This window comes from Enhydra lutris, unplaced genomic scaffold (genome assembly GCF_002288905.1).
Source record: "Enhydra lutris kenyoni isolate GAN:26980312 unplaced genomic scaffold, ASM228890v2 scaffoldscaffold37, whole genome shotgun sequence".
NCBI lineage: Eukaryota > Metazoa > Chordata > Mammalia > Carnivora > Mustelidae > Enhydra > Enhydra lutris.
This window is the reverse complement of record NW_019154121.1, coordinates 30,033,198-30,048,586: the sequence shown is the minus strand read 5'-3', so window position 1 is coordinate 30,048,586 and position 15,389 is coordinate 30,033,198. Positions and strand designations below refer to the sequence as shown.

The window sequence follows — 15,389 nt, the reverse complement described above, 5'->3', positions numbered from 1 at the left end:
TCCCTGAATTCAGATAAAAATGTAGGAGGGACATGCAATAGACAGAGTGGACACATATTTGTATTAAATCAATTTGTCCTTGAAGACTGACTTCTGAAGGAAAAAGCCATAAAATCCTAAAGCCAACCAAAAGAACACGTAAAAAAATAACCACTGTAATTCCTTCCTTTGCTTCTGCGATATCTCATCTTTGAAATGCACACAAAATGCAACTGAGCTGAAATTCCAAGTACATGATTACGGGTAGGAGAAAACAGTTACTCTAAGAGAAACCGCTCCACTTAAGGAGAGACCTCTGGTAAACAGTATAAGGAACAACTCTTCTGATAAAATCAACAGCACTACCTAGATCGGAGACGTAACCCAGCCATCTTTTTGCGGACGGGTGCGCGGGGCAGCAGCCCTCTACAAGCAGGGAGGACAGAAGCCAGGCTCCCCGGTGGTCTCGTCCCTTGAAGATACAGGCCTCCTGTTACTTCCTTCTCCGTAAGCAGCTGTGTACAGAATCCTCCCACTACGCGAATACCAGGAGGAGTGAATTTGGACCACAAGTGAGCGCGTATTGTAAAGAAACTTTCGCCATTATTCCTACGATAAAACCTTAATTTCAGACTAGGAGATACACCCCGAGTCTGAAACCCACGGAGGCACACTTTCATTGTACTAAAGTCTCGGACTGTCGCCGTGAAACTAACCCTTACCATGCCGGGAGGCTGCGTCGGAAGCAGCGCCGGTCTGTGATCTTTTATTCTCGCCCGCTCGCTGTTGTCTCTCCTCTGGTCTCCCATTCCACGACACACCACGGAGCCTCCTCTCCTTCCGCCCCGCCTCGAACCATAGCGCCCCTGCTTGTGCTGTCGCTCTCTTTCTTCGAATTCCAGCAACGCAGCTTTGGCTTCTGCTGAAAGCTCTGTTTGAAAAGATGGGTAGATGTCAGAGCTCTTCCAAGAGCCGAAACCAGATCTACAGGAGAAACAGGGAAGATACACATGACAAGACCCCCCGAGGCAGCGTGGGCCTCACCCACAGGGGTCAGTAGACTGGCAGCGACACTCGTAGCACGTTAGTGACACCTGTTACACGAAGATGTGGCTCGCCCTGGAACCTCACCTGTAGTGAGGCACAGGAGCCACAGTGTTTTCACCAGAGACCACAAAAATGTGCAGGGAGAAGCTAAAAGGAATGCGCTGGGGCCCGACTTCACACAGCCCTCAAGCCGCCGCCATCCCTCCCTCAGTGCCGGCGGGCGGTGCGGGGGAGGAGTGGGCTCAGCCAGGCCCCGGCCAGTGCACTGCGCTCGGTGAGACCAGTACCGGCAGCAGGGCTGTGCAGTGGCACGCAGACTCCAAATGAAATAAAACACATTACTGCTTATGCTGAAGTAAACGAAACTATCCGTGAAAAACACTGCGAATCAATTAACTTCATACAATGGAAAACTCATTATCATTTCAGATTTATCAAAAAAGACCTTTACTCTGTGAAAAAACACTTCTATCCATGCAGTCTGATATGGAAGCTCTATCAGATGAAAGCAAAGGCACAGAAGAAAAAACTCATTAATGCAAATGCTTGTGGGACACCCACGAGATGCTCACCTCTCTGACCAATGCTTTAAGGACACAAAAAACACATACTCTGGCCCTAAAAAACTTCAGCTGGCACATTATTATAAATTCCTAAAAGAGAAAAGCTGACTTACTCATATACGGTTCCTTTATTTTAAAATATTACCTGAATTGGGGTATCTTACATTAACAAACGTAAACCTTCTAAAGGTTTCACTGAATCCCGAGAGGCATTCTTACACTTTCTTCCACAGTGAAGGGCAAATTTTAAACATTACCAGTTCATCTTCTACCTTGGATTCCATAATCACCACCAAACTCTTCCAAAATCTCTAAGCCACATCTCATTTTCTTGATATTGTTTCTATGGTATTGCCCTCCCCTTCAAATAAGTCTAGACCCCATTCAAAAGAAAATTTAATCTCCTCTTAACAAGCACAGACTTTTACTCTAATCTTGACTACATGATTGGTTCATATACACATTTTTTGCAGTGAATCAGCAATTATTTTTCTAGTAGTTCTAAGTGTCAAGATTAATTTCACTATCCCCAGTAATAAAATGGTTTCAAATGACATCTTTAATCAGCAAGTAAAAATGCTTTCCTCCAATTGAGACAAGCTGTCACAAAAGGTCACCAAAATATGACAGGATGGAAATTACATTTGTAACTTCAACTGAAATGTTAATTTCCTCTTAAGTGTTTTCTGAACTATATCCATATTCTAAAGTAAAGAGACATAGTTGAATGTAACAAAGTTCTATACTGTATTGTCCTTTCCTACAATGTGTTTAATAACATTTGTACATAATTAATTTTTATAGTAGTTGGACTAATACTTAATGGATAAATATTTATAGAATACACAGCTTATCTGGCAAAATAAAAATAACAAATGATAGTCTGAATTTTTTTATAAGAGAATTTCGATCAAGCAATTTGTTTTAAAAAAAAAAAAAAAAAAAAAAAAAAAACCTTGCTTGTACTACAAGGACCATCACGTAAACTGAAGGCAGGATCCTATGGCCGGCACTATCAGTCTCGAACGGTTTATTACTAGATGAAAATATTCTTCCCACAGATCCTTGGCCTTAAACAAAATTAACTAAGGATATTATTTCAAGAGAACAATATGTGGAAACAGTAAGAATATTCTTTCTTTAGGCTAAAGCAATAAAATGCAATTTAACATTTACATGTGCCAGTAAAATTTAGAATACTGCAAAATATCGATGCCTACTCATAGACTAATGGATTAAAAAAAAGGCCTAACTTGAAAGTAGTCTTTTGGGTACCACGTGTACTGCTCTCAAAGAAACTCTCAGGTCGACCTCTGAGGGCCAAAGCAGCAGCAGCTCTGAACTTCTGTGCTGAGACTTAAGAAAAACCAGTCACTGACACCTACTTTTTAGAGATGGTTTTTGACATTTCCATTCAAAATACATTACTCCCATACATGTATCAGTTCTAGAAACCCTTCTCAGCTGGGTTCCACAGAGAATTAAAACCCTCAGACCCTACGGCATCCTTTGTACGGAATGAGCAACTCTATCTGCTAATAAGCATGTGGTTTTGTACCACCCTCAGGGAGACTGAGAAAAAGTCACACTTTCTGGAAGGCTTAGCTCCCAGAATGCTGGCTGACTCCTTACTTAAAATCTTAATCTACAGGAAAGCCCAAAATTCTACCTGAATTCAAAATCCACATCAGAGACTGTGTACCAGGTTCTGGAGCTGTACACGACTCCGTGGCCCGCACACTGAACGACGGCGTCCCCGATCTGAACGCGAGAACAACTAAGAGAGACCCAACAACCCAACCCTTGTAGGTTGTGCAGGGAACTCACTACCCACACGCAGGGTCAAAGGGTCAGAAAAAGGGGGTGCCAGAGCACGATTTCAGGCTTCTTTTTAAAGAGTGGAAGGTTCTCAATATCAATCAATGATAAGACAAAATCATTTTTGTCTTCAAAATGTTAAAAGACATCACTTGTCGAGAAATACGTATTCTATGAGATTACATGTAGACTCTGGCAGCAGGATACCTACAAGGAGTAGGTAAACAGCTATATGCAGTCAAGTAAATGTTGGGTGTTTCTGTACAGAAGCTGAAACCGCTACCTGCCACCAAGCGCACGCGGACTGACGGCCTGACGGGTAAAACGTACGCAGATTTATGGTTTACCAGACACCGTAGCAGCTTCTCTTTCTCAATCAGTATTTTCTTTTATGTAAAACTAATCTTTTGTTGGGAGAGTGGGGGTGGGTTCAGGGTACTAAGAGAGTGCATTGTTTTAGGAAACCCATCTGTCAATGGGACAGAAAAATCCTTTTTGTACCGGGAATAACCCTAGCTTTGAGTTACTAGAAAACTTGTGTTCCGAACGCTACGCTTGCTTATGTCAAGGCTCACAAATATGGAGCAGAGACAGACACATTTAAGCACCATTTCCACTTGCCCTATTACCTGGCTAAATCAGCACAAATGCATTTAAGCCTAATTTCTTAATGTTTAAAAGGACAGCAAATGTCCAAACTGTTTACGCTTGTAGCCCCCCTCCACCTCTAAGGATCCCGGACTCTCTAGCCTGTATTTAAAGGCTCCAGCTTGCCTACCACTAACCCCTTCCAACCTCTTCTCTCAAGAGGTACAAATGACCCTGAAGAGAGCAAAATGAGGCAAAGGTCCTGAGATGGAGGAATGAAGCCACAGAGACGGTGAACACAAGCAGGGTGAACACCTGGGCTGTCAGTGCCTGGGGCAGGTACAACGCACAGGGATGACCCCAGCTGAGGACAGGAGGTGGGAGAGGCATCGAGGTTCAGGGCAAAGTGACCCTCACGCTGGCCTACAGGAAGCTGGCTATAGACGAAAAAGGCCCTTCTCGGTGTTCGAGTGACGTCACACCCTTAGAACCTGCAGCTATCCCCGTTATTATGATGTGACACACAAGTTCCACCACTTGGGAGAACAATGCCACAGCCACTACAAAACCGCAGAGAAGTGATGAATTCTCCCTCTGTGCCATTCAGCCTGGGGCGTCCACTCTCCCTTTTCATCCTACTCCAGCCCGAGCCTGAGACATCTGCTCTGCTGTGTAATGTTACCTTTCCCTCCTGCTGAAAGATGCACTTCTGTTCTTTCCCATCCTCCCGTGTTCCCAAGACCGACGGCACATCCTCTTTCTTAGCAACTTATGCAGCCCAACTGGCAACTTCACAGCATAACTTGAGCTAAGTGCAGAGCATTCTTGGGTCAAAAGCTAGAGGAGGGGGAAATCAGAGGGCAAAGAAGCAGAGACTGCCAGGAGTCCACCAGTAATCGCCCCACAAATCTCGCTTCGTAAAGGTAACATGGAAATACAGGCTCGCTGTTCGTCTGTATACACTGGGCGCCTGGCATCCTCATGCAGAAGTCCCATCTGCCACTTAGAGACCCGTGTTCATGTTTCCAAGTGAAAAGGACTATAAAAAAATGGTTAAGAAGTGATCAACGTAGTGACTGACAGTTCCTCGATTTTTGACCCGAAAGTGGGTAAACCCTATCCTCCCACCGTCCCACATCCTCTCCCTAGAATACAGCACAGTATCCCAACAGGTAAACTCTATGACCTCCCCTGGCCCGAGAACACAGCACAGTACCCCAGACGTTCTTAAAGAAGAATCCCAGAGCAGCAGGGGCACCACCACCTGCCAACTCCTCAGAAACACGACCGTCCTGGGCAGTGCCCTGAACCAACAGACTCGGGAGAGCTGGCAGTGGGTCCGGGAATCTGTGTTTCAACAAACCTTCCAGGCGATTCTGTCGCTCAAACTGGAGAACCACTGCTCTTTCCTCTGCACTGGACACTGGAAAAATCAAACCCCTAGGGGGAGGGGAGGGTGACCAGTGAAGGGCTCTCCGCTCTCAGCAACGGCCTGCTGCGGGTCCTGCAAAGCAGTGTCTGCTCAGAATGACAGTCAATCATGTCTATGAACAAGGTACCTTAGCTCATAAAACATGGAGAGGAAATCACATCCAGGAAAAGAAAACAGAAAAAAGATGGTTATCACAACACTACCGGGAACAAAATATGAGTAGTCTGGTCCAGAATCAGCCTTCCAGAAGGATCAAATGGCCCTGCGTCACCCCCACACCACCCTCCCAGAGCCAGCAGGACCTGCACGGTATATGCCTGAGAGCAGGTCCAAGCCATCAACTCCAAAAGAAAAAGCTATTAAAAAAAATAAGCAATCAGATACTTTATTCAAATATTTTTAGTCCAGAAGACAGTCATTTTTACAGAATGACTTTTACAGCACTGTAACTCAGCTCTAACGTCACGCAGCCCATGCACACTCTGGACAGCACAAGCAGTAACCTATGGAGTTAAACGGTTTCTGCCCATCTGAGCCGTCACGACAGAACGATGAAGGAAGCTGACACGGGAGTGAAGAAGGATGGGAGACAGGCAAAAAAAGTTACCCAAAGTTTCTGGAATGTTCCTTCTCTCTCTAGTTACATCGGAGAGCCTAATAATTGTTCCTTCTTTCCTTTCAGTTTTGAAACGTAACCGTCCAGATTCTTCATCATCATCATCTTCTTCATCTGATTCTTCTTTTATGTCCTTCTGCAGTTCCAAAGTTTCCATACCTCCCTAGAGCGCCGACATACAAAACAGAAAGGGATTGAGACTGAGTTCACATCCTTTTGAATTAAATACTGAAGCATGATCGATACACACACACACACACACACACACACACACACACACGTAAAGGTTCTTTATATTTAAGATGTAAAGATACTGTAAAATGTTCCATGACAAGGCCATGTAAAACACTAAACTGATTCTAGGAACAAATAATTTCAAACATTAAAAACAAAGTCAGAAAAGTTCAAGTCTTGCTTGTAATTAATACACAATATATTTTTACTTAAACTTCTGAGAGAGAAAACATGAACTTCTTCCTTCCTTTTTTTTTTTTTTTTTCCCAATTTTTTTAAAGTAGGCTCTGTGCCCAGCCTTGGGCTTGAACTCACAACCTCAAGACCAAGAGTCGTATGCTCGACCAACAGAGCCAGCCAAGGGGCCCAAGAACCATAAATTTCAAAAAGTCCCTGCTGGCCTCAAGCCTGATCCAGATTCCAGCAAAATTCAACATATACACTAAGCCAGCACTGGAGTTCCATGAGTCATCAGCATACGTCCCACCATGTGACTTACATCCGATGAGAGCACACTCTTTCCTGTCACACAGGCTCAATATTCCCAGTAACCCCTGACCTCCTCTGCCATGATTTCTACTCTTGGCACGCACGCCAAAACTGCTGTTAGGTTGGTTGGTTTCTTCAGACTCCAAAAACCTGTCCTCACCCACTCTTAGCCTCTCCCTTCTTTCAACATCCAGAGTTCATCTATCACTGCCTCCGGCTCAGACTACTGCAACGGCGAAGCTAGGTTTTTTTCTCAGTCATGCTAAAACCAGCTTTTATCTTTTATTATATCAGCATTCCTACAGAAATACTGCCCAACCTAGTCCCAACTAAAAATTTCTTCATCAACAATTGTTACTTTAGCCCTGATATTCCCGTTGATACTGACCACTTTTCCCCTTGCACTAGGAGTCTAGGTAACCTCCTGGGAGATAAAATACGGACTTACAAGAGCCAGGGTCATTTAAACACTTTTTGTAAATGTAAAGAAAACAGAATTTGCCCCTTTATTCTCGTGATTCATAATTTTAAATGTCCTTTACTCTCAAAGGAAACAAAGATGAACCACTTTATTAGAAAATGCACAAGAAAAAGTTTAACATAAACCAAAATACAATTGTTTTCTATTCTTTCCCCAACACTTTCTGTGCAAAAAGATCAACTACGAATGCGCATACTCGCTGCTACAAATACTCACGTCTCTAACATCTTCAGGAGTCCAAACACCTGAAGATAAAATGATGACCGTACAATGATGAGACCACCACCTTCCAGAATTCCAACAGTCAGTCTACCGCGGAATTGTAGAGTACCCATGTCTTGGCATTTGCTCGTTTGAGATCAGTATTTCTGTCTTACTGAAAATCTGAAACCAAAATGAGTAACACGGACGCTGGGCCCAGCTGGGCTTGCTCAAACAAAGGTCGGCTCACTCACGAAGGACGCTTCCCACTTCCATAAGGCTCCAGAGCAGCGCTGCTCCAATCCAGCGTTCACACCCATCCCCGGGAATCCTGTTACAACAGACTGTGATTCTGCAGGTCCACGGTGGGGCCCGAGACTGCATTTCTAACAAACTCCTAACACGCTGGTCCAGAGACCACGCGTTTTGAGTGGCAAGGCCACAGAGGAAGAAAGAAATGGCTACCAATAAAGCAAAGATTCTACTTCCTACAATGGTCATTTCTAATGTAGCCATTAACAGTAATTCCAGTGCAAAGACTTTCCGAGCAAGTTTAACATAAAACACGACAAGACTGAAATCCATAAAGTTTATTTTGCATCCGAATCTCCACCTAAGAAATCTAGAGAGGACAAGGACGAGCTGAAAATTGTTTCTTTGGAGCAAATACTACAGCCCACCGGACACAAACCAACCCAGTCTACGCCCCAGCAAATCGCCTTCCCGGACATCTCACCCAAGAGAAACAATCATTTACGTTCACATAAAGAGCTTGTAGGAACATACTTGTGCTCTCTTCTGGATCACCGAAACCAGATCGACAGTAAGTGAACGGCTACGTGACAGGAGCCACTCAACACTCACGAGCAGCAACAGGGAATCGACTACGGACATACACGTGGGGCGAAATCACAGAAGCCCTGCCTGAGGAGAGAAGCCGATCACACGCTGCAACGAGTCCACTCCCAGGCCGGTCTCCGGAGAACACATCACACCAGTTGCCACTGATTAAAAACAGAGGGAAGGCAGGACCGCAAAATGACCACATACGGTAGTTTTTGAGCGGTGGAACTCCTGGAAGGCAAGCTTCTGGCTGAAGTCTCAGAGGCCAGTCAAGCCTTGAACGACATGAAGGACTACACAAGCCCAGAACCCTCGCGCTAAACCACAGCCTGGCCTCGCCTGCCTCAACCACAGCCGACCACTGGACAACCTGCACTGAGCTAGACTCGTGCCTTCGAGCACCTCTTATTCTAAACACTGGCTCAAAAAAAAAAGGAGAAAAAGGCATCTTTTTTGGCCATATGATTTACAGAATCAAATAACCTATCTGCCAACTGCTGAGTTTCTCCACATTTTTTTTTAATATTTTACTTATTTATTTGACAGAGAGAGACAGACAGCAAGAAAGGGGACACAAGCAGGGGGAGTGAGAGAGGGAGAAGCAGGCTCTCTGTTGAGCAAAGAGCCCGATGTGGGGCTCAATCCCAGGACCCTGGGATTATGACCTGAGCCAAAGGCAGACGCTTAATGACTGAGCCATCTAGGCACCCCTCTCCACAGTTGTAACAAGTACCAGGTAGTATTCTACTCATAAGTAAAACTCCAATGAAGAATAGTGCTGGTGACACAAAAATCAAATTATCATAAGATACTATTGTGTATGAAGTTAAATATGTGTATCTGTGATCTCATTATTAGGCTTTCCAAAAATACACAGAGACTTGATTTTTAACTACTTAATTATCTTGAAAACCTGACAGATGTAATTGTAATTCTTAACAGAGGGTACACATGAAAACCATCATGAAAGTTCTTAAAAATAGACAACTCTATCAAAATCTTGCCACATACAGTTGACCCCTGAACACCACAAGTTGGAAATGCACAGGTCCACTTGTATGTGAATTTTTTTTTTGTTAAACTCAGTACTGTAAATGTCTTTTCTTTATGATTGTCTTAATAATATTTTCTTTCCTCTAGCTTACTTTATTGTAAGGATATAGTATATAATACATATAACATACAAAATAGGTGTTAATCGACTGTTATCAGTAAACTCTTAGCAGTGATGTTCTGAGGTAGTTAAAAGTTACACACAGGTTTTCAACTGAGCGGGGAACAGTGACCCCAACCCCAACACTGTTCAGGGTCAAAGGTATAAAGGATTAGAAAGTCTAGCGCTGCTGGGTGGCTCAGTGGGTTAAAGCCTCTGCCTTCGGCTCAGGTCATGATCTCAGGGTCCTGGGATCGAGCCCCGCATCGGGCTCTCTGCTCCACGGGGAGCCTGCTTCCCCCTCTCTCTGCCTGCCTCTCTGCCTGCTTGTGATCTCTCTCCATCAAGTAAATAAAATCTTAAAAAAAAAAAGGGGGGGGGGCGCCTGGGTGGCTCAGTGGGTTAAAGCCTCTGCCTTCGGCTCAGGTCATGATCCCAGAGTCCTGGGATCGAGCCCCGCATCGGGCTCTCCTGGGATCAAGCCCCGCATCGGGCTCTCTGCTCGGCAGGGAGCCTGCTTCCTCCTCTCTCTCTCTCTGCCTGCCTCTCTGCCTACTTGTGATTTCTGTCTGTCAAATAAATAAATAAAATCTTTAAAAAAAAAAAAAAGAATTAGAAAGTCTAAGGGAAAGCAAGATCCAGGCCTGCAGATATTTTTAAGTTCTCCAGATAATTCTGAAATGAACCTGAGATCTAAGCTTTTTAAAAGAAAATGCAATATTCTTTCCCAAACCCAAGGGGAACAAAAACAGGTGTTCTCTGAAACAGGGTGGGGAGAAGCATAGAGAACATAGTTTTTAAAAATTTACTGAAAGTTTTTAATGTTTACAGAATATTTTAATAGAGAATAATTCTTTATTATACTAAGAAATAGAAATCAAATACAGGTATTAATTCTACCAATTGTGAAAATTTAGGGGCGCCTGGGGGGGCTCAGTCTGTTAAGCATCTGACTCTTGATTTCAGCCCAGGTCATGATCCCAGGGTCCTGAGATTAAGCTCCGCGTGCAGTAGGCAATCTGCTTGAGATTCTCTCTCCTCCTGCCTTCGCCCCCTCCCCACTGCTTGCTCACTCACACGCTCCTCCCCCACTCCAAAATACACAAATCTTTAAAAAAAAATGGTGAAAATTTACAAGTTGTAGAGATGGAGCAATCAAATTGCACAAAAATTCTAATTACAGACCATTATCCTTCATAAATAGGGACACAAAATTCCTCAAAAAAACAAAAGCACGTGGAATCTAGCAAAATATAAAACAGGAAAATATATCACAACTAAGTGAGTTAGCCAGAAGCACAAGGTTGATTTAAGATACAAAAAAATTAATTTACCAAATCTTAGAGAAAAATTCCAAATATATGTAGATAGCACCCCTGCCCCAAACCCTCCCTCCACCAGAGGCAGAACTCCAGTCCGTCCGCCCTTGAAGGGCAGACAATGAGGGACTGGCTTCTAAGGAACAGAGCACGGAACAGGAAAGACCATACTTTGTAGATCTACTACCTGTAACTGGCAAACAGGACGTGGCCATGTGATCAAGAGTGCCATTGGCAGAGAGGTCCCATACCCAGTGGTATGATGGATGAGAAGGGCAGCCAACCTCTGTGGCATTCCTTCCAAAACCCCCCCCCCCCCAGGACCCAGCATAATCACGAGAAAGTATCAGACGAGCCCAGACCGGAGGACACATGCTATGGGCTACGCGGCCAGCACAGCTCTAGACTGGCGTGGTCATGAAGCGCAGGCAGACCGGAGGGGACACACACAACAGCGTGGACCCTGGGACTGGATCCCAGAACAGTAAGAGCACATACAAAATTCCTTGTTAAAGGGCAATTAAAAAGTCTGGAGTATAGTTAACAGTTTTTTAAAAGTCAGTTTAATTCACATTAATAAAAGAAAAGACAAAAACCACAGGAATATCTCAAAAGATGCAGAAAAAGCACTGACAAAATTGAACAGCCATTTCTCATTCTTTAAAAAAAAAAAAATCTCAACGAACGAGATACGGAAAAGAGCTTCAATCTGATGAAACACACACCAACTTCCGGTGAGCTCCAGTCACTGACTTGATGAAACACTGGGCACTCCCCACCGTCAGGAAGCAGGCAGAGTACGCGCCTTCGGTATTTCTCTTCTTTCCAAGAGACGAAAGAAAGCAAAGCACAGGTAGGATATGAAGAATTAAAAGTGTGTGTGTTAACAGGTAACACGATCACTAAGCCATCCGTTTTCCCCCAGTCTGATGGAAAGATGATAATGCCTTCCCTACCCAAATCCCAGTCAGACTTTCAGCAGACACCGGCAAATCAGTTACAGAATTTACATGAAGTCCAAAGGACCCAGAAGAGCTGAAGCAATCCTGAAAAGGAAAACCAAACCTGTGGATTTACATTAGCAGCTCTCATGCCGCGGTAAGCAAGACAGTGCAGTATCAGCGAGGGAACAAGAGAGGTCCCAGAAAGAGCCCCAAACTTAAATGATCAATTAATTCCCAACGTAAGCACTAAGACAACTCAATGGGAAAGGAAGGTTTTACAACAAATAATGGTGCAACAATCAGATAAACATACAGGAAAAAGTGAAACTCAGATACACACATAAACATATTAGCTGAGACAGATCACAGACCTAAACGACAAAGAGTTAATGCTAAGAAAGCTTCCAGAAAAAAAAAAACACAGGCTAGTATCTTTGCAGCTCTGGGGTAGATAAAGATTTCTTGGGTCACAGAATTACCTGGTCTTCATCAAATTAAAATTTTCTGCTCATGAAAAGATACGTTTAAGAAAATTAGAACAGAAGCCACAGGCTCAGAGAAAATACCCACTATACATATAAACACCTGTCTGTCTATACATCTGACTGTCGATCTAAGGGCACCTGGGTGGCCAAGTCAATTAAGCGTCCGACTCTCAGTTCAGATCAGGTCATGATCTTGCGATTGTGGGATCGAGTCCCACGTCGGGCTCTGTGCTCAGTGTGGAGTCTGCTTCAGATTCTCTCTCCCTTTCCCTCTTGTGCATTCTCACTCTCAAATAAACAAACAGATCTTTAAAAAAACATCTACCTAGAACACACAGACAGGAGCTTTAGAGAATGTCTGTTCTATGCAGAGCATATACAGATAAATTATATTCTCTATGTGGCATACACAGACTGTGCACAGCATACACAGACAAAGATGAAAAAGAACCCATATTTTTAAAGACTAAAAATGGACACAAGAAAGATCTAGAAGTGGAATCAGCACACGGAAGGGTGCGCAATACCAGCAGCTATCAAAGGAACACGCTGGAAGCATAACGACACCAAGTGAAAGGACTACATGGAAGCGACGGACACCACGAGTGATGGCGAATGCAGATTCTCAGGCAAGACCACGGGAGCATGAAATGATAGGACCGCTCTGGGAAACCATTTGGTGGATTCTCATAGAATTAACTTCTACTCTGTCTCAGTAATTCCATTCACAGTTAATACCAAGGAAAATGAAAAGATACATCCACTAAAAGATATGTAAGATAATCTTTACAGCTGAATTATTCATGACTTTAAAAAAAAAAGAAAAAGAAAAGAAAACCCAGGCGCCTGGGTGGCTCAGGGGGTGAAGCATCTGCCTTTAACTTGGGTCATGATCTCAGGGTCCTGGAATTGAGTCCCGCGTCGGGCTCCCTGCTCAGCGGGGAGTCTGCCCCTGCTTCTGCTCTCTCTCAAACAAATATAGATCTTTTTTATATATACTTTACTTATTTGCCAGGGGAGGGGAGAGAGAAAGCGTGAGCATAAACAGGGGGAGCGGCAGGCAGAGGGAGAGGGGGAAGCAGGCTCCCCACTGAGCAGAGAGCCCAACGCGGGCCTCGATCCCAGGACCCTGAGAACATGACCTGAGTCGAAGGCAGAGGCTTAGCCAACTGAGCCACCCGGGCGCCCCATAAATAAAGATGAAAAGAAAGGAAGGAAGGAAGGAAGGAAGGAAGGAAGGAAGGAACCCACCCAAATATCTCCTATCGGGAAAATGAACACGTATGGCATATCCCTAAAATGCAGTGCACTACTGACATGTACACGTACAACGAGTCTCGGGAACATGACGTGGAACACGAGAGTGAGACACTGAGTTAAGGATTCCGTTCCCGTGAAGGTCTAGAGTAGGAAAGTCTATTTTAGGTGACAAGAACAACACTGCCTCCGCGGAGTCAGGGCTGACAGGACAGAAGGGGGAACGCCGTGGGTCACAGAACGGCTTCTGAGCAGAGGGAAGGTGGCACCCCAGACGCTCGGACCGAAACCCCGAACTGCACATTTCGGGAAGTGCCCACCCCTGGCGGCAAGTGGCCTCACAGTGCGCAGAGTAAACGCTTTAAACAGGGCACAGACTTCTTTGCCCATCTCGTCGCTCCTGCTACACAGGAGGAAAGCAGCGCACGCGGCAGCCTGTTGGCCGCAGGGGACGACAACAAGCACAACCAGCCCCGGGCGTCTGTACGATCACGTCCTCGTCACCCGCCGCGAACGCAGGCCTGTCCGGGCTCCGACCACACACGAACGTGAAGGAGTCGCCTCCGGCAGGCCTGGCCACGGAAAGGACTCCCAGCCGCACGGCTCGGACGCCGCCGACGCGGACTTCAAGGAGCTGAAGTCAAGCAGCCACTGCGCCCCGCTCCCTCCCTCGGCGCTCGGCGCACCCCAGAGCTGGTCCCCGCGCCGCCACGCTGCAGATGCCTGAGAAACTGGATGAAAAGGCTGCGCAGATACCGAAACACAGGCACCGTGGCAGGCTCAACCCGTCACTCCTCCTTCAGGACTCTATTCTGACTTCTTTAAAAAAGATGGAAGAGCCGCTCTCCAAAGCGAAAGCACCGAAAGGTACTACGACAGCATGTGACACGGGACACCCACCTTTCAACACCTAAGACAGCACCATGCACAAATGCTCAATAATGGTATTTGAGACTGACAGATCTCAGTGATTCTACAAGAAAGGAGACGAGCCCGAGATACTCATTGCTGGGGGGAGGGTGCGGCCAGCACACTACCTGCCTCCAAGGACTATCAGAAGGCCTGGGAGCGAAGCACGAGCGGAAGGATTTTCAGTCCAGACAAAACAAGCGACATAAACACGGCAAACTTGAAGCAACCAGCAAGGATAGAGGATAGGAAAGTAAATATATTTAAAATATACTTAAAAACATGAAGCAAATACACTAAATACACAAAATACAAATGCTTTAAAAATATTTTAAGCAACAAAAATAAGGCAAACCTCAACCGTTAAAGGACAGAAGAATAAGAAAGTAAATATAAGAGTAACTTTTTAAAAATACTTTCAAATACTAAATTTAAAATTAAATTTTGGGACATAACAGCTTAGAAGGAAAAAGCAAATACTCTACCTCCTCACAGATGGCATAAAAAAAGAAACTAGTCAATCTGGAGGAGAGTTTACTTTCTGCTCTATAAAAAGATTCATACTGAAAACAAACCTTACCATGTTTCAAGTGGGACCTCAGCAACTAGAAATCACAGGAGTTAACAAATGCAATCTGGTTCTTTGCCTTACAAATTCCAGGGTCAGAATCTTAACCATCCTAGGTCCCAATTTCAAAAAGTTATTCTGTTGGACGCCTGGGTGGCTCAGTGGGTCAAGCGTCTGCCTTCGGCTCAGGTCATGATCTCAGGGTCCTGGGATCGAGCCCCGCATCGGGCTCTCTGCTTAGCAGGAAGCCTGCTTCCCCCTCTCTCTCTCTGCCTGCTTGTGATCTCTCTCTGTCAAATAAATAAATAAAATCTTTAAAAAAAAAACAAAAGTTATTCTGCTCATAGCAAAAATATTCTAAAGTATTTGGGGTACAAAGTATCAAATAATCCCACTATCTAGAGGTAGCCACTATCAGCGTTTTTGTCTGTACCCATCCAGATGTGGAGTCACACACACACTT

General features: G+C 44.7%; 1 protein-coding gene across 1 annotated transcript in view; it reads right to left on the bottom strand.

Moving 5' to 3' along the window:
- The window catches only part of LOC111154334 (RNA binding motif protein 33), a 131,728-nt gene that overhangs the window by 65,124 nt on the left and 51,215 nt on the right, over window positions 1-15,389 (bottom strand). The window contains exons 6-7 of the mRNA XM_022513883.1: window positions 6,035-6,206; window positions 702-910 (exon numbers count right to left, since the gene is read on the bottom strand). Coding sequence (XP_022369591.1) covers window positions 702-910; window positions 6,035-6,206 — 381 coding nt within the window. The remainder of the gene's footprint in view (window positions 1-701; window positions 911-6,034; window positions 6,207-15,389) is intronic.